Here is a 20,210-nt window from a genome sequence, read left to right as displayed (position 1 = left end):
TTTTGATCCGACATTCAAATCAAAATTGGACATGTCTCAGATTTTCCATGGACCGCGAAAAATCACAGACATGTGAATAGCCATATAGACAGACTATCACAGGTATGAGTGCTATCCGTTAAAACCACGCATAGCACTCAACGTGAAAAACGGACATCGGAATGAGCCCTTAGGATGCCTGCAATGTAAAAACAACACTGTTGAGTCTCGTATCACTTCTTTAAACCGCTTTAGGGTGGGGAAACTGCGAAGTGCCTAAAAAGTAACACATTCATTCTTCAGGAATGAGATTGCCAGAGAAATGGAAGTAGACGACATCCACTAATCGGATATAATATGCTGGCTTATTGTCAAAGCGTTTCAACGTCACACCGACTCCTTCTTCAGGACAACCATACACAAGACCTTCTTGAAGGAGGAGTCTGTGTTACTCTGAATCGCGTTGAAAATAAACCAACATATTGCCGATAGTGGCGGTCATCCTTCCAGTAAGCGCAGAATACTTCCATTTCCCTGGCAATCTCATTCCTGATATTTTTCAGTGGTTGTGTCTCACACACAACCTTGTAAGATGAGCGTATCTTACTTGTTCTTTTCTCTTTTATATTAGGATAAGATCCTATTGCGTTCTTGTACAGGTGCATCTCACTAAATAAGAATATCATCAAAAAGTTAATTTATTTCAATTCTTCAATACAAAAAGTGAAACTCATACATTATATAGAGGAGTCATTACAAACAGAGTGATCTATTTCAAGTGTTTATTTCTGTTAATGTTGATGATTATGGCTTACAGCCAATGAAAACACAAAAGTCATTATCTCACTAAATTAAAAGAATTAACAAAAAACACCGGCAAAGGCTTCCTAAGTGTTTAAAAAGGTCCCTTAGTCTGTTTCAGTAGGCTCCACAATCATGGGGAAGACTGCTGACTTGACAGATGTCCAGAAGGCAGTCACTGACACACTCCACAAGGTCCCAGAGTTCCAATTTTCATTTGGAAATCAAGTTCCCAGAGTCTGGAGGAAGAGTGGAGGCGCCACAATCCAAGCTGCTTGAGGTCTAGTGTGAAGTTTCCACAATCAGTGATGGTTTGGGGAGCCATGTCATCTGCTGGTGTTGGTCCACTGTGTTTTATCAAGACCAAAGTCAGAGCAGCCGTCTACCAGGAGATTTTTAGAGTACTTCATGCTTCCCCTCTGCCAACAAACTTTTTGTAGATGGAAATTTAATTCTCCAGCAGGACTTGGCACCTGTCCACACTGCCAAAAGTACCAATACCTGGTTTACACACAACAGTATCACTGTGCTTGATTGGCAGCAAACTCGTCTGACCTTAACTCCATAGAGAATCTATGGGATATTGTCAAGAGGAAGAGGAGAGACAACAGACCCAACAATGCAGACGAGCTGAAGGCTGCTATCAAAGCAACCTGGGCTTCCATAACCCCTCAGCAGTGCCGCAGGCTGATCACCTCCATGCCACGCCGCATTGATGCAGTAATTGATGCACAAGGAGCCCCGACCAAGTATAGAGGGCATTTACTGAACATACATTTCAGTAGGCCAACATTTTGGATTTTAAAAAACCTTTTTCAAGCTATTGTTATAAAGTATTCTAATTTACTGAGATAATGACTTTTGTGTTTTCATTGGCTGTAATCCATAATCATCAACATTAACAGAAATAAACACTTGAAATAGATCACTCTGTTTGTAATGACTATCTAATATAAGAGTTTCACTTTTTGTATTGAAGAACTAAAATAAATTAACTTTTTGCTGATATTCTAATTTAGTCAGATGCACCTGTATTTTATTTATACATTTATTCTTCAGGTGGTGGTGTTAAAAATAGGGGAAAAGAGGACGACAGTAAAAAAGCCAGTGAAGCCACTTCAGGAAAAAAACGCCAGCTTTTTCTCTAAAGCCGCTTGGCCTAAGAAAATCTCTGCGTTTTTAAGATGTCGTGTGCACATACCCTTAAAGGGTCATTTTGTTGACCTTCCGCTACAATGATCTGTGGAGATCTGGACTACCACAATCGGCAGGACGAAGGAGCCGAACTATTCCCAGGACAGAAAATACAAAGTTAAGAGTAGGGCTACGTATAGATTGGTGCGTAGCCTTCATTTATCTAACCTACAGCCTTGACATTTGCACGATTCATTGTATTTCTACAGACTGTGTCGTCCTCATGCTAAAAGTCACCTGTGTGCGGCTTCAGCCTAAATCAGAGTTCGTGCGAATCGGATCCTTGTGCATCGCTGGAGCAAAGTCTTATAAGGCTGCATTGTAATCAGCTTTGGTTCATCCCACAAAAGGGCCGTTTCTGTGTAATTAGCATTGATCCTCTATGGCTCTTAAGGTCTTTTTTATATCTAAATTACGACTATACATGTCTAAGCAGAAATTACCAAATTAATCTTATGCATGAAATAAGCCCCCCCGAGTTGTGCGCTTGTCTTGTACTATTCATTGCAAAGCCACAGTGATTAATTACTTTGCTGTGAAATTGGCCCTTGTGTAAGATGCTGAAACCGGGACAGAAAATTGTTAGGGACATATGCAACAAACGCTGCATATATAATTAAATATCTACGTGTTGTCATGTCCTCGAGGTGAAGCTGCGGTAGCAGACGCAGCCACATGGGAGGGAGCAGAGACATGTTGGGTACTGAAGTCAGGGTCAATTAGACTCCAACTGATCACACATCGGTGGCCTGTCATAAGCAGAGGACAATTATATGTTGAGAAACTGGGCAAAACGTTTTCAAATAATTAAAACAAAGAAAAATCCACTCCTAGGGTACTTTGGGGTCTCATTCCTACCTTTTCTGGAGGGGATAGCGCTTGATAAACGCATTGATCACCACTGTGGCCAATGACTGGTGAGCCACCAGGACTCGAGCAGTTTTTTTTCCATGCTAAATTGATAAAAAAAATAAATAAAAGGAGGCGGAGGGGTGGACAATCCCAATTATAAACCTTTCATTTTGTCTAGGATTGTAAATCCAGTAGTTATTTGCGGCCCAAGAACCACGAGAAGCAAGGAGCAGACAATGACATTCTGTAATGAGCAAGAAGAAGGACAAAGCCACTCGGCCATGTAACAAATCTTTCGTATGTTCTGTCTCAGACTGACACCCGCAGTCCTCCTTAATGGCTTTCTAATTGCTTTAGGCAAAACGAGGGGGGGGGAACCATCACAGACACTATAATTAAATCACGGTTCCTGTAGCAGCCATGTATCCTGACTTGCAGGTTATCCTCGCAGACCTGTGCACAACTTACTTCCATCTGTTTCTTCAGGGGGGTTATCTCCCTCGTCGCTTTTATCATCTACTGGCGGCTCCTGGAAAGGCATGACCGAATCCTGTAAAAGATACAAGTTACAGGTTATAGCTTCTACCGACAAAGATATTCACAAGAAAGGACAAAAAAAAATCCCTGCTACGACTTTCCCTAGTGATTGCAGACACCGCATTAATGTGCCGGCCTCATCATGACAATGAACAGCCCAAAACACATCTTCAAATCTTTCGGAAGAGGTTCATGCTCTGGCAAATATAAGAACAGGAGAAGAACGTGGGCTGCATCTTAACCACCATGTCTGCTCCTTAACAGGACTCATCAGGGCAGCTGGTGTTCAGAAGCCAGATTCATGCACATCTCGATTATTAATGCACTCTTAACCCACATCTGGCTTTCATGTATCTATCTTCAGAGACCGGCAGAGCGTGGAAAAAAATAAAGAGAATCAACAATTCAGATTCTTTTAACACTGATGTTAAATTCAAGGTGATAATTTACAGAAAAGGTAGAAGAGAAGTCAGGGACAGAATCAGATGGCGACGGTTCAGTGGGATGCCACAGAGACACAGAAAATAGACGAATACAGGACTAAGCAGATACATGTGTAGTAAAGTGGTTATGGAGTGAAAAATATATTATTGGAGAGTGCATGTAAAAATAAACCATTTTGCAATAAATGTATTAAAAATACTTTGGGGGAGACTCTGCGTTTTTGCCATAAAACGGGCGTAAAACAGTTTGAAAAGTAGAAAAAAAAAAAAGTTTTTACACCAGCTTGAAGCAGTGCCGCCAAAGTAGTGAAATTTATTGAGTGCGTTTTGAACGCCAGAAATGTTACTCCTATCCCCAACTAGAGTGGGATCTCAGGTGAGGCGCACGGCATCATACTATGGCGAGCCAACCCAACGGCAGTCTTAATGAATTATTATTATTATAGCGCCATTTATTCCACGGCGCTTTACATGTGAAAAAGGGGTATACATAGCAAAAACAATTACAATAATCTTGAACAGAAAAGGGACGTCGACTGGTACAGGAGGAGCAAGGACCCTGCCCGCGAGGTCTCACAGTCTACAAGGGATGGGTGATGATACAGTAGGTGAGGGCAGAGCTGATCGTGCAGTTGTATGGTGGACGATGGTTACTGCTTGTCAGAAGAGGTGGGTCTTCAGGTTCCTTTTGAAGGCTTCCACGGTAGACGAGAGTCTGATGTGTTGGGGTGGAGAGTTCCATAGTAGGGGGCATGCACGGGAGAAATCTTGTATGCAATTGTGAGAAGAGGAGATAAGAGGGGAGTAGAGAAGGAGATCTTGAGAGGATCGGAGGTTGCATGCAGGTAAGTACCGGGAGACTAGGTCACAGATGTATGGAGGAGACAGGTTGTGGATGGCCTTGTATGCCAAGGTTAGGGTTTTGAACTGGAGTCTCTGGGCAATGGGGAGCCAGTAGAGGGATTGACAGAGAGGAGAGGCCGGGGAATAGCGGGAGGACAGGTGGATTAGTCAGGCAGCAGAGTTTAGGATAGATTAGAGGGGTGCGAGTGTGTTAGAGGGGAGGCCACAAAGCAGGAGGTTGCAGTAGTCGAGGCGGGAGATAAGGGCGTGCACTACTGTTTTTGCAGATTTGTGATTGAGAAATGTGCAGATCCGGGAGATATTTTTGAGTTGGAGTCGGCAGGAAGTGGAAAGGGCTTGGATCAGGGAATTGAAGGAGAGCTCAGAGTGAAGGGTTACCCCAAGGCAGCGAGCTTGCAGGACTGGGGAGAGTGGGCAGCCATTGACATATAGGTCAGATGGGGGGGGGGTTGAGTGAGATGGTGGAAAGTTGATGAATTCTGTTTTATCTATATTAAGTTTTAGAAATCTATCAGAGAAGAAGAATGAAATAGCAGACAGACATTGTGGGATTCTGGTTAGTAATGAGGCGATATCGGGTCCAGAGAGGTAGATCGGTGTGTCATCAGCAAAGAGGTGATACTGAAAGCCATGAGACTATGAGCTCTCCCAGGCCTAAGGTGTAGATGGAGGAGAGCAGGGATCCTAGGACTGAACCTTGGGGGACACCGACAGGGGGTGAGATGAGGAGGAGGTGTGTGAGTGGGAGACACTGAATGTCCTGTCTGTTAGGTATGAGGAGATCCAAGATAGGGCCAAGTCTGTGATGCCGAGAGAGGAGAGAGCCTGTAGTAGGAGGGAATGGTCCACTGTGTTGAAGGCAGATGATAGGTCAAGGAGCAGGATGAGGACAGAGTAGTGCCGCTTGGCTTTTGGCAGTTAGTAGGTCGTTGGCGACATTAGTCAGGGCAGTTTCAGTAGAATGGTGCAGTCAGAAGCCAGACTGTAAGCAGTCAAAGAGGGAGCAGGAGGAGAGGTGAAAGGACAGTTCAAAATGAACATGTTGTTCCAGTAGTTTTGAGGCATAGGGGAGAAGTGATAGCTAGTCAGAGAGGATGGGTCAAGGGAGGGCTTTTTGAGGATGGGTGTTATCGAGGCATGTTTGAAGAATGAGGGGGAAGACACCAGTTGTTTGTGACAGGTTGAAAAGATGGGTTAAGGTTGGGATGAAGACTGGTAAGGTTGAGGATGAGGTGGGATGGGATTAGGTCAAGTTCACAGGTGGTGAGGTGTGACTTTGAGAGTAAAGAGGAAAGCTGATCTTCCGTAATGGTGGAGAAGCTGGTTTTGGAGGAGGAGGATTGAGTAGATATGAGGAGGGGCTGTGGGGATTTTAGGCAAAAGCTTTGTCTGATGAATTGGCCCTTTTGTGTTTTTCGAGGTAACTGACAGTTGTCAATGGCAGTAGCTTCTTGATTTTTCCTGACCATTAGGCAATGGTGGAACCGCACGCACCCTTCGTCTGGTGTGCCAATCTCCCTCCTGGCATTGCGCACTAATCTCTGGTTGCGATGTCTCCATGTATTTTTCTCAACTGGGAATGTTCTCTGCATGCAATTTTTTGTGTTCTACTTTCTCTTTTCCACGTAAGGAAAAAGAAGGCTATCCAACAGGTGAAAGGCACATGTGTGTCCACCACTACTTGGTGAAGTGGCTGGATGCAGATATAGTCAGGAAATTCTAGGAGCAATTGACACTAGATAAAGGAGAACCTATATTATTATATTTGTGATGAAACTTTTGCACAAACTGACTAACTTTCACAAAGGCCCAAGTCAAATTTATCACAATTTTAAGCCATTTTTTAGTATTATATACCCATAATAAACAAAAATATGTCCCTATGGGAAACCAACTCCAGTAAAGAAACAATGTGCCCTTGAAAAGTACTTCAAGTATCTGTTTTTAAAAGTATTTAGACATATTAAAAAGTCATAAAGAATACGGTACAAACAAGAAAAAAAATTACCACTGGGAACACAACAAATGCCAATTAATACAAAAAATACCCAAAGGCTTATGCTAATAAGATGGCCATGCACCAGTATGTAAATATACCATGTAAAGCCAAAAAGTAATGTTCGCTGACATGTACCGTAAGTGATTGCATTTCAAGCTATTATAACAACGCCTGCAGCTAGCACTTGAAGCAAGAGGTGACAGCGTAGGACCAGTGCAACTATATATCCCAGGATAGTGCAGTATCCTGTGCATTAGTTGAAAAGGAAATTGTCACAAAAAAAAGCTACCACTAGTACAAATGTGAGACTTTGGAGATAAAAGGTGTAGGCTGGTGTGGGGGGCAAAATGTGTGTAAATTGCAACAATTTATTATCCATAGATGCCCAAGCCAAATTTATCAATGTTTTACGCCATTACACAATTTTTTAATACCTGCAACAAAAAAAAAGTGATTAGAAAAAGGGAGCTTGGCTAATTTTATGGAGTGAAGTAAGACATATTTATGTATGCATTTAACAAAAAAAAAAAAAACCTCACAGTTTAGACAGGTCAAAGGCATAAGAAGTCATAGATTGCGATAAAAATTCTACGCTATAGTGCAACATTTATTACACTTGTTTCCTAGTTAATCAGAAAGAATCGAACTTTGCACAAAATGTTGCACTGACATGCAACATTTGACATGTTGTTCTGTGGCTTTTCTCCAACATTATGAAGTATACCGCCTGATTAAAAAGTTGTACCGGTGTAGTTTGCTCCAAATTTATCATAAAGATCCGACAGTTGATAAATACACTTTCCCCCTAACACAAGAAGAAAAACAAGCCAGCCCACCAGAGGAACGGTGCATGCTTGTCTGCCATTGCGTGAAGCAGTAGGTGGTCACATGAAGAGTCAGGAGGGCGCTACCACTGGCACCATTACGTGAGCTTTGCATCTTTTTAAAACATTAAGGCCTCGATTCATCACTCTAGTTTCTGGATTAATTTGCTTTTTTTTTTTAGTGGCTTTAGTATTTATGCCTTTAATTCTACACATTTTGCGACACTTTTTAGGTTGTTTTTCTTTGATAAATTCTTTTTTTTATTATTATTTTTTGTCAACAACTTTGCTCATCTAGATGTTTTAGACAAATTCATAAAATGCGATTTTCACCAAATGACACGTCTCACTTCCTGGAGTAAGGTTTCACGAGGAGTCTTCAAACTTTTTAAAAGGATTTGCAACTTTCGGCGCTGAAAAGTCACAAAACTGGTCAAAGACAAAAATATAAAAAGTACAACTCATGAACTGTGTGTAATATTTAGAAAAAATTGGCAATAAAAAAAAAATTAATACCACAAAAGACACAAAAAACCCTTCAATAAATCACAAATGATGAATAATTAGATAATTAATTAGTCCAGGTAAACAAGGCAGCTATGGTCCGAAAAACAAAAACTCTTATGGCATCTTTTATTCAGCCAAAAAATACTCGTTGTCGGAAGCAAATCTCCCCGTGTAAACAGTGGATGTGCTGTGGACAATATGTAAACTGTATGGGGATCGAACGATCATTTGTCTCCATACAGTTTAAAAGCTCTTTTATACAGACAATGAAAAAGACCTATTGCTTGTATCAGGTTTGTGTGTTACATATATTTTTTTCATATCACAATTTTGATTAAAAAAAACAATGAGTAAACTTGCAATTTTCACTGGGGCTTTTTTAAACTTATACTTCCTGTCTTTTTAAATATAAAAACACATTATAACAAACACATCTGACAATGGGCTTAGCATTGTTTTTAAGGTCAATTCGTTAGCCTCATTAATCACGGAGTCTGTCAAAGTGCGCTGTGATTCATTTTACCAGTCATGCCGGTATTCAGTATGCCTCTTGCCGGAGCTGAAGATATAGGAGTCTTGCCTCAGGAAGGCCGATACTACAACTTGGTACATTTAAATTTAACCAAGAACCTCATTTTCAATTCTTTAAATTTTGCTTAACCGCAGTAGTTTTTATAATATTTAGATGTGCGGTAAAGCTAAAATACATTCAAATGCAACTACTTCTGGACTGTCAATAGACTATAAACATCCACACTTTACTCTGCAGTGACGTTCTAAAACATCAGCACAGAGTATGTAGCTTGAAGGCGAGCATGCAGTTGTGGGGGTTAGGAGCCGGCTGACAGACACAGCTAGACTCCCCACAAAAAAGGCAAAACATGGTTTATTATGATATCTGCTTTCTCAATCAGTGTATACAAATTTGGAAAGCACGGACTCAGTGATCATTGTTTGTAAGGAGGGAGCAGGAGCGGCTGGACCCTAGGAGACCGAGTCAGCTCTGATATGTAGGGATGAGGCTGAAATGTACCTTTAACTGGGGCAAACATATTCGCTCCAATTACAGGGTAAATTCAGCATGAAATTCATGAAAAGAATGTAATTGATGTGTTAAAATTATCCCCGCCCCCCCTTCCCAAAGGTGTTTTAAGACCTAGTGAGTGCACGGTAATAAAACAAAACTGAATAATAAACTAAATATCTGAATGATAATTTATGTATATGGAGCCAAAAATCATTTTTTGCAATTGGGTTTCATCAATAATTTTGCACCGTTTTGCTTTTACAGGCTCTTTGTTTTCCCGGCACGTTCATCTTTGATGTGGTCTGTGGCCATAAATCAGCTGAGTTGAGCTCAGTAGAAAACAGAAGAAAGAGTTATAAACTCTCCCATCAGACCATCATAGTGAGCTCACTGATGGATTCTCAGTTAATTCATTCCGCAGCAGCAATAGACAGTGTAACATATAGGCTATATAGAAGGCAAAACGGTACAAAATTTGTAATGAAGCTGAATTGAAAAAATTACTTTTAGCCTCAATTACATGCACTTCCGGAAAAAAAAAGTCCCAGAGGCGGACAACCCTTATTATTTTAAAACAAACTTTTTTTTTTTTTTCATAGCGTCAAATAAGTGAAATTAGAAATGAATGCTTTTTTTTCCAGAAATAGCTCCACTTTTGTTCACGTGCTGTGTCTGGTATTGCATTTTACTTTAAGTAAATATGTTGCAAAATGAAAACACCACCCAGGGATAACATGGGAGTCAAGCACAGAGTCTCTAAAATCTGATTTTGAAGGCTCGCTGCACAATGAGGCTGCTGCAAAGTCATCCAAGTACAAAAAAAAAAACCCAGAGAATCCTGTTTCTCAAAGTCCCGGCTGCCACTTTAATGAGCTGCTATGGTAACACTTTATACTGGACAGGAAAAGTCACGATTCTCGCTGTAAGTGGAGTGAAAGTAAATAAGAAGCTTTATTAGCTTTGGGAAGTGCATGAGAATATATCAGCTAGAGAGGAGCACAGGATTATAGGTGGGATAATCCCTGTAAATCAAGTACGGGGCCTTAAATTATGGGACAGTTTCAGAAAATCCCTGTCCCATGGCTGCAGTTTGCTTTAGAAAAAAAAAATTTCTTTTTCACCCTTCCCCGGTCCGGCACAGAGTCTCCGCTGCTTCCAGTGTGTTATTATCTGCAGCACTGACATCAAATAGACAATAATGCAGCCAGTGAGCTCAGCAGCTAGTCGTCCCATCAACTTGGGTGCAGCCACTGAGCTCAGTGATTGACTGCAGCACATAAAAGAGAATGGTCATCACTCACATCAGAATCCAAATCTTAAAGGAGTTGTCCACTACTTTCACATTGATGCCCTATCCGAAGGATAGGCCATCAATGTATGATCAGCCGGGGTCCCACAAGCGGCACCCCCACCAATCAGCTGTTATCGGCGCCGGCAACCGCAGGCCAGAAGTCCTTACCTGTGGTGCTTGGCCGTCAAGTTGCAGTGGCCACCGCGGGGTACTACACATCCGCCTCCCATTCAACTGAAGTTGCAGTTGGCACTGCAACTTGACGGCCAAGCACCACAGGTAAGTACTTCTGGCCTACGAATAGGGCATCAATGTGAAAGTGGTGGACAACTCCCTTAAACAATCCCGTTACTGGATTGTGGGAGAAAATCAAAGAAGTTGTCCACTACTTTTACATTAATGACCTATCCTTAGACAGATGTGCAGTACCAAGCCCTGGCCATTACAAGTAGACGGAGCAGCTCGGTAAGTGAGTACTGGCGGTCGCCAACACCGATAGCAGCTGATCAGCAGGGGGTGCTGGGTGTTGGACCCAGACCGATCAGACACTGATGACCTGTCCTATGGATAGGTCATCAATGTAAAAGTAGTGGACAACCTCTTTAAAGTAAAACTAAGTACACTTCCCTGGAATTCTATGGTCACACATATCAAGACATTTAAGAATTAAAAAATCTTGTCTTTCGGTAGTCTAAAATTAGGTAAATACAAGCTCAGCTGAACATGACCACGTGACAAATTATATCATATCATTATTTAATAAAAACCAGGCCAAAATGCAGAAGCCGCTTAAGGAAAAAATAATTACACCCTTTACGTTCTAAAAACAGAGCGTGTACTCAGTTTCTCTCCTGACTGTATGATGGGAGATTAAAAACGTTTTTTTTTTTTTATACTTTTGTCCATGGGTTGCGTGGTACTGCAGCTCATTCCCATGTGAATGGGTCAGATCCACAATATCAGCCATAACCTAAATGCTGTTTCTGAAAGAGTAGTTTAAAAAAAAAAAAAAAGAAACTTTACAACCTGCCCTTTAACAGCGACCATTAATGGAAACATGTAATCAGAGTTATTGGCTATTATAAAGCTGTACATAAATTATTTAATCCTAGTAAGAGTCTCCCCATTCAACAAGCCACTCACAAGAGGACCTGATCCACCACATGACACCTGACAACTCTCCTTCTCCTCTTGATCTCCCGCTTTTCTGACCCTTTTAATCAAAAAAGTTCCCTTCTCGGTTGTCTCTTACTACTTTGCTCCCCAGAGGGGCAACACTGAGTCATCCTGGCTGTACACCTTCCCTGATAACAAAAGTAATGGGCGTTGCAATTGAACAAGCCGAATCCATCTCTTCCCCTTAACATCATCTATTGGGGTTGAACCAGGAGGCCTCCATATACTCAAGATAGTCGTCCACATAGTAAAAAAATTGGCAAGTTCCCATGATTTTTCTTTTATGTGCATAGAGACCTTTAGAAGTACGGAAACTATTTCAAAAGTCTTCAAACTCTTTGGGGTACAGAAGCGCCCACATAGAGCAGTATCGGTAAGGATAGTGAAAGGCGGGAGTATGCGCTCACCTGGCGGTGTTGTGTGAAGGCACAGCACCTGAAGACGCGTGGAACTGGAGAAGAAAGACTTCTTACAGATGAATAATAGTAGAGGAGGACGATATCACGTTGAACGGGCTTGCTCTGCGGTAAAGGAGATGCCCCAGAAGTAAATGGTTCTGTATTGTTCCAACGTGTTTTTCTAGAACACTAAAGAATAGTGTTGAGCATTCCGATACTGAAATATCGGGTATCGGCCGATATTCGCGGTATCGGAATTCCGATACTTAATTCCGATACTATTGCAATATCGTATACCGGAATCGGAAGTTCCCATAATGCAATGAGACATTTTCATTTTATTCAGCCAATGAGGATCCTAAGAAGTGTGGGCACATCCTGTTAGGCATGTAGGCATCTTAACTAATGGCATGGCTGTGATTGGCTGCTGAAATGATGTCATGATGCACTATAAAAGCCACCGCCGCCATTTTGAGCTCACTCTGCTGTGAATTCAGTTAGGGATAGGACGCTGTTGTTCTGAGGGACAGTTTTAGCTACCTATTTGCTCTATACTGCTTTACCCAAGCTACTTTCTAAATCACTGTGCCTTGCAGTGCTAGTGCACAGTTCCCTGTGCTGTTCACCGCTATCTGCAAGGTCTGTGTGTGTGAGTGCAGCTCACCCTGTAGTGTGTGCTTCAGCCAAGTCTGGTTGTAGTGCACTCAGTGTGTGTCACTGCCTCATACATTGTCCTTTTTTGCCAATTCATAATTTTTCCTGATATCTCCTATTAGTGTGGTGGTTCCATCTGTATTCAGCTAAATTGGTTCCAAACACACTATATAGGAGTAGATAGAGAAATTTTTTTCCGTCTTGCAGCACTAGTGCACAGTGCTCTGCATCTGTACTGTTCACCGCTGTCTGCAAGGTCTGGTGTGTGAGTGCAGCTCACCCTGTAGTGTGTGCTTCAACCCCGTCTGGTTGTAGTGCACTCAGTGTGTGTCACTGCCTCATACATTGTCCTTTATTGCCAATTCATAATTTTTCCTGATATCTCCTATTAGTGTGGTGGTTCCATCTGTATTCAGCTAAATTGGTTCCAAACACACTATATAGGAGTAGATAGAGAATTTTTTTTCCGTCTTGCAGCACTAGTGCACAGTGCTCTGCATCTGTACTGTTCACCGCTGTCTGCAAGGTCTGGTGTGTGAGTGCAGCTCACCCTGTAGTGTGTGCTTCAACCCCGTCTGGTTGTAGTGCACTCAGTGTGTGTCACTGCCTCATACATTGTCCTTTATTGCCAATTCATAATTTTTCCTGATATCTCCTATTAGTGTGGTGGTTCCATCCATATTCAGCTAAATTGATTCCAAACACACTATATAGGAGTAGATAGAGGAGCCTTTCTGCAGCATTGGGCCCTGCAGCCCCAGCCAGATTAGTATTAGCCTATTTTTTGCAGCCTCATCTATTGCATTGTAGGTTACCTTCCTACATTGTAATAGCTACAAAAAGTTTGTGATACTATCGTTATTACATCTTTAGGCACATCCAGTGTCTTTTTGTGACAAAAAAAACCTAAATAAAGTTCACCAAACACTCCACTTTACAGTTGTGTAGGCCACATTAGCTCATATTAAAGTCTAGTCCACACTTTATAAAATTAGTGTTTCTTATACCTGTTAGCAGCTGTTCAGGAATAAGCACACTAAGCCCTTAGTACTTTTCTGCCTATCTTTATCAGTCTACCAAGATGAAGAAGGCAGGGAGTAAGGCATGTGGTCGTGGTCGTGGGCGTGGAGTTTCTGCAGGGAGAGGACGTGAGGATTCTGTGCCTGCAGGGAGAGGACGTGGGGATTCTGTGCCTGCTGCGGGCACCAGTGACTCAGCATCCCCCAGTTTTACCAGGGAACAGTCCTTTATGCGCAGCTTTGTAGGAGCTAGCCGTACCCCACTGCTGCGCGAGGACCAAATTGAAGCCGTTGTCGGATGGATGGCAGCTAACGCATCGACTTCAATTAGTTCCAGATCCTCTCAGGTCCTGAGCACTGAAGAGCACCCATCTGTCTCTTCACCACCTGCCAAATTGCCCAGGCAGTCAGAGAGCCCTGGACAGGAGCCATCTCTACTTCTGTTCTCTGAATCTCTTGGCTTGGAAAGAGGGGGCCAGCCAAGCAGAATTCGAGAATTTGAAGAAGAGGTAGTATGCAGTGATGCGCAACCGTTTTGTCTCTCTGAATCTGAAGAGGCGGGTGGGCCAGTGCCTATGGTCAGCAGCACACCTCAGTACGCATCTGATGATGAGACTCAGGTGCCACTTTCTGGTGCGTACTGTGCTGTCGAGACTACCCAGGAGAAGCAGTTGTTTGAAGAGGGTGGTGTAGATGATGAGGTCCTTGACCCATCATGGCGTGAGGGACAGGAAGGTGGTGGGAGCAGCTCTGAGGAAGAGATTCCCCGAACGGCCCAAAAAGGAGGGAGAGGGAGGGGGCAGACTTGGTTGCCTGTAGCCTCCACTTCGGCACCCATTAGGAGCATGGCTCTTCCAAAATCCAAAGCGGGCGCTCCCAAGACTTGCAGTGCCTGGTCCTTTTTTGACACAGTTGCAGATGACATTTGCTTTGTCAAATGCAAGCTGTGTAATCAGAAGGTGAAAAGAGGGAAAAGTGTCAGCAACCTCAATACCACAAATATGTGGAAACATGTGCGGACCAAGCACGTGGTGGAGTTACACAAACACACTGAAGACCTAGGCCAACCTACAGCGCCACCTACCACCTCTTCAGCTCGTGTTGTAGCCTCTTCCTCCAGCTCACACACAGCTGGTTCGGCTTCCTCACAGGATCGCCATGGAAGAATCTCTGGCACTGTTGTACAGAGACACAGTGTAATTCCACCCACAGCACCACTTTCCCAGTCATCCTCACACTCCCAGGCCAGTCTACAGCCATCGTTAGCACAGGCATGGGAGAAAAGGCGCCCATACTCGGCAAACCACCCCCGAGCACAGGCTCTGAATGCTGGCATTGCTAAACTACTGGCCCTTGAAATGCTATCATTCAGGCTGGTGGAGACTGACACATTCCGTAACTTTATGGCATTGGCAGTCCCACAATACAACGTGCCCAGCCGCTTTTATTTCAGCAGGCAAGCCGTCCCTGCCCTGCAACATCATGTGGAGGGAAAAATTAAACATGCGCTACAAAACGCCGTCAGTAGCAAGGTCCACCTGACCACTGATGCGTGGACCAGTAAGCATGGACAGGGACGATACCTTTCCCTCACTGCCCATTGGGTAAATGTTGTGGAGCCGGGTACAGATCTTGAGAGTGGCGCTGTACGTGTTCTGCCAACTCCAAGGATTGCAGGAATCCAGTCTGTACACATTGACTCCTCCTCATACTCCAGTTCCTCTGAATCAGCGCTGCAGGAGCCGTCACGGTCTACCTCCACATCGACCCGTGAACGGTTACCTGTTATGATGACCGATATGAGCACAGCCGTGGCCAAACGTCAACAGGCCGTATTAAAATTAATTTCTTTGGGGAATCGAAGCCACACAGCGCAGGAGCTCTGGAATGCCATCAAGCAGCAGAGTGACGTGTGGTTTGTGCCAGCGAATCTCCAGCCAGGCATGGTAGTGTGTGACAATGGCCGAAATCTGGTGGCAGCTCTGGGCCTAGGCAACCTCACTCACATCCCATGTCTGGCACATGTGCTCAACTTGGTCGTGCAGAGTTTTTTGAGGGACTATCCGGATCTTGATGCACTGCTTCACAAGGTCCGCATAGAGTGCGCTCACTTGCGGCGTTCCAGCAATGCAAGATCACGCATTGCAGCTCTGCAGCGCCGATTATGTCTTCCGGAACATCGCATCATATGTGACCTACCCACCAGGTGGAATTCAACGTTACATATGTTGGAGAGGTTGTGTGAGCAGCAGGCAGCAGTAATGGAGTACCAGCTGCAGCAGGCGCAAACAAGTCGCAGTGCGCGCCGTTCACACTTCACCACCACTGAGTGGGCCTCTATGAAGGACATTTGCCACGTTTTGCGTGCCTTCGATTATTCCACGCGGATGGCGAGTGCAGATGATGCACTAGTCAGCATGACTATCCCCCTTATCTGCCTGCTTGAAAAAACACTGCAAGCACTAAGGGACGAGGTTTTGGAAGAGGTGGAGGATGAGGAGTCACAAATGCCATCTGCTTCTCTACAGTCTGCGCAATGTGGTTCCTCACAAAGGCCTAGGCAGGGGACACTTTGTGAGGAGGATGAGGAGGAGTCAATGGATGAGGAAGACATCTGTCCAGAGGAGGGAGGTACACAATGCTCTAGTAGTCAGTATCTAGAGCGAGGGTGGGGTGATGCAGAGCAGGCAGAGATCACGCCTCAAGCAGGGGACAGCGTTTCTTGGCCAGTTGGCAGTCTGCAGCACATGGTTGATTTCATGCTGCAGTGCCTCAGAAACGACCGCCGCATCGCCCACATTCTCAACACGGCTGATTATTGGGTGTCCACCCTCCTAGATCCTCGCTACCGGGACAACTTACAAAGCCTCATAACACCATTGAACCGGGAGCGTAAAATGCGGGAGTACCAAGACGCACTGGTGCATTCCATCATGTTCTCCATTCCAACCGAGAGCAGTGCTGCTAGTGCTTTACAAAGCAGCTCAGTGCGTCGAGGCAGTGGAGGAAGCTCTGCACAAAGAGGGAGCAGAAGCAGCGCCTCAGCACAAGGCAAGACCAGTATGGCCGAAATGTGGCAAAGTTTTGTGTCCCCGCCGCCACAAATGTCTACACCATCACAGACAGCTCCAGTCAGCAGGAGGCAACGTTTCCGTCAGATGGTGACAGACTACATGTCTTGCCCTCTTAGTGTACTCCCAGACGGCTCTTCTCCCTTCAAGTTTTGGGTCTGTAAGCTGGATACATGGCCAGAGCTTAGTCAGTATGCACTGGAGGTGCTAGCTTGCCCTGCTGCTAGTGTATTATCGGAACGCGTCTTTAGTGCCGCAGGTGGTGTACTAACAGACCGTCGCATGCGACTATCCTCCGATAACGTTGACCGGCTTACTTTTCTCAAAATGAACAAGGCCTGGATCTCTCATGAATTTGCCAGTCCTCTTCCAGAATAAATAATTGGTTGGCAACAGTATCCAGGTCTCCTGTTCTGTTCATGTTTCTACCACCTGAACTGTAATCCCTGAGCTCCAACACCGCCAGTTGGCGCTCGGAAGTGCCGTCTGCACAGTCAACACTTGCTGCCGTGTTATTGGGGTTCAGTAACGTCAGCTGTTCTCCTGCTGTGCGGACGGCAATTTCTCCTGATTTGTCCACATCCACTGTACTACACATTTTAAAGTTGCTCCAATTACTCCTCTGGCTCCTCTGTTTTCATTCTTATCCCTGGGCTCCAGCACCGCCAGTTGGCGCTCGGAAGTGCTGTCTGCACAGTCAACACTTGCTACCATGTTATTGGGGTTCAGTAACGTCAGCTGTTCCCCTGCTGTGCGGACGGCAATTTCTCCTGCTCTGTCCACATTCTCACTACTACAGATTTTAAAGTTGCTCCAATTACACCTCTGGCTCCTCTGTTTTCATTCTTATCCCTGGGCTCCAGCACCGCCAGTTGGCGCTCGGAAGTGCTGTCTGCACAGTCAACACTTGCTACCATGTTATTGGGGTTCAGTAACGTCAGCTGTTCCCCTGCTGTGCGGACGGCAATTTCTCCTGCTCTGTCCACATTCTCACTACTACAGATTTTAAAGTTGCTCCAATTACACCTCTGGCTCCTCTGTTTTCATTCTTATCCCTGGGCTCCAGCACCGCCAGTTGGCGCTCGGAAGTGCCGTCTGCACAGTCAACACTTGCTGCCGTGTTATTGGGGTTCAGTAACGTCAGCTGTTCTCCTGCTGTGCGGACGGCAATTTCTCCTGATTTGTCCACATCCACTGTACTACACATTTTAAAGTTGCTCCAATTACTCCTCTGGCTCCTCTGTTTTCATTCTTATCCCTGGGCTCCAGCACCGCCAGTTGGCGCTCGGAAGTGCTGTCTGCACAGTCAACACTTGCTACCATGTTATTGGGGTTCAGTAACGTCAGCTGTTCCCCTGCTGTGCGGACGGCAATTTCTCCTGCTCTGTCCACATTCTCACTACTACAGATTTTAAAGTTGCTCCAATTACACCTCTGGCTCCTCTGTTTTCAGTATTATCCCTGAGCTCCAACACCGCCAGTTGGCGCACGGAAGTGCCGTCTGCACAGTCAACACTTGCTGCCGTGTTATTGGGGTTCAGTAACGTCAGCTGTTCTCCTGCTGTGCGGACGGCAATTTCTCCTGCTTTGTCCAAATCCACTGTACTACACATTTTAAAGTTGCTCGAATTACACCTCTGGCTCCTCTGTTTTCATTCTTATCCCTGGGCTCCAGCACCGCCAGTTGGCGCTCGGAAGTGCCGTCTGCACAGTCAACACTTGCTGCCGTGTTATTGGGGTTCAGTAACGTCAGCTGTTCTCCTGCTGTGCGGACGGCAATTTCTCCTGCTTTGTCCACATCCACTGTACTACACATTTTAAAGTTGCTCGAATTACACCTCTGGCTCCTCTGTTTTCATTCTTATCCCTGGGCTCCAGCACCGCCAGTTGGCGCTCGGAAGTGCCGTCTGCACAGTCAACACTTGCTACCATGTTATTGGGGTTCAGTAACGTCAGCTGTTCCCCTGCTGTGTTCACGGCAATTTCTCCTGCTCTGTCCATATTCACTGTGCTACTTATTTAAAACTTGCTCCAATTACACCTCTGGCTCCTCCGTTTTTAGTATTTACCCTGGGCTCCAACACCGCCAGTTGGCGCTCGGAAGTGCTGTCTGCACAGTCAACACTTGCTGCCGTGTTATTGGGGTTCAGTAACGTCAGCTGTTCCCCTGCTGTGCGGACGGCAATTTCTCCTGCTCTGTCCACATTCTCACTACTACAGATTTTAAAGTTGCTCCAATTACACCTCTGGCTCCTCTGTTTTCATTCTTATCCCTGGGCTCCAGCACCGCCAGTTGGCGCTCGGAAGTGCTGTCTGCACAGTCAACACTTGCTACCATGTTATTGGGGTTCAGTAACGTCAGCTGTTCCCCTGCTGTGCGGATGGCAATTTCTCCTGCTCTGTCCACATTCTCACTACTACAGATTTTAAAGTTGCTCCAATTACACCTCTGGCTCCTCTGTTTTCATTCTTATCCCTGGGCTCCAGCACCGCCAGTTGGCGCTCGGAAGTGCCGTCTGCACAGTCAACACTTGCTGCGGTGTTATTGGGGTTCGGTAACGTCAGCTGTTCCCCTGCTGTGTTCACGGCAATTTCTCCTGCTCTGTCCATATTCACTGTGCTACTTATTTAAAACTTGCTCCAATTACACCTCTGGCTCCTCCGTTTTTAGTATTTACCCTGGGCTCCAATACCGCTAGTTGCTGCTCAGAAGTGCCGTCTGCACAGTCAACGCTTGCTCCAGTGTTATTGGGATTCAGTAACGTCAGCTGATCCCCAGCTGTGTGTCCGGCAAATTCTCCTGCTTTGTCCACATCCACTGTAGTACGGATTTAAAACCTCCTCCAAATACACCTCTGGCTCTTCTGTTTTTAGTATTTACCCTGGGCTCCAGCACCGCCAGCTGGTTCTCGGCAGTTCCATTGGCTCTTGTACCTTCTGCTACCCATCCGGGTTCCAGTACCGTCAGCTGGTTCTCGGCAGTGTCTTTGGCACGGGTACTCCCTCCTGCCCAGCCTGGTTCCAGCACGCCAGCTGTTTCCGGGTAGTGTCAACGTCACTTTGCCTCCAATGCGTTGTCCTGTCGTGTTGCGGTCGGGTTAGCCGACTCTATGGTGCCTGCAGTTTAGGTGACTCCTATGTGGGCTGCGGGATCTGGCAATGAAGGCTGGTTCCATAGTGCCAATAGGACAAGCACCCTCTGTAGGACTGTGGGTTTTGGTAACTGCGGCCGGCTCGCGGCCTTGAACTTTTTTTTTACATGGGTACCTTCTGCTACCCATCCGGGTTCCAGTACCGTCAGCTGGTTCTCGGCAGTGCCTTTGGATTAGGTGCCTCCTTCTCGGTATCCAAGTTCCACCAACGTCTGCTGGTCCTTGGTAGTGCTTTCTGGCACAGGTACCTCCTGCTTAGTAACCGAGTTCCAGTAACATCAGCTGGTCCTCGGTAGTTCCATTGGCTCTTGTACCTTCTGCTACCCATCCGGGTTCCAGTACCGTCAGCTGGTCCTCGGTAGTTCCATTTGCTCTTGTATCTTCTGCTACCCATCCGGGTTCCAGTACCGTCAGCTGGTCCT

General features: G+C 45.1%; 1 protein-coding gene across 4 annotated transcripts in view; it reads right to left on the bottom strand.

The window, feature by feature from the left end:
• The window catches only part of PRKCZ (protein kinase C zeta), a 184,998-nt gene that overhangs the window by 36,780 nt on the left and 128,008 nt on the right, over window positions 1-20,210 (bottom strand). For all 4 annotated transcript variants that reach the window (XM_073656892.1, XM_073656891.1, XM_073656893.1 and 1 more), the window contains one exon: window positions 3,295-3,376. In XM_073656892.1, the coding sequence (XP_073512993.1) occupies window positions 3,295-3,376 (82 nt within the window). The remainder of the gene's footprint in view (window positions 1-3,294; window positions 3,377-20,210) is intronic.

Source organism: Phyllobates terribilis, unplaced genomic scaffold, assembly GCF_046119375.1.
Source record: "Phyllobates terribilis strain yellow unplaced genomic scaffold, ASM4611937v1 Scaffold_12__6_contigs__length_324123572, whole genome shotgun sequence".
Lineage (NCBI taxonomy): Eukaryota > Metazoa > Chordata > Amphibia > Anura > Dendrobatidae > Phyllobates > Phyllobates terribilis.
This window is presented reverse-complemented; position numbering and strand designations above follow the sequence as displayed.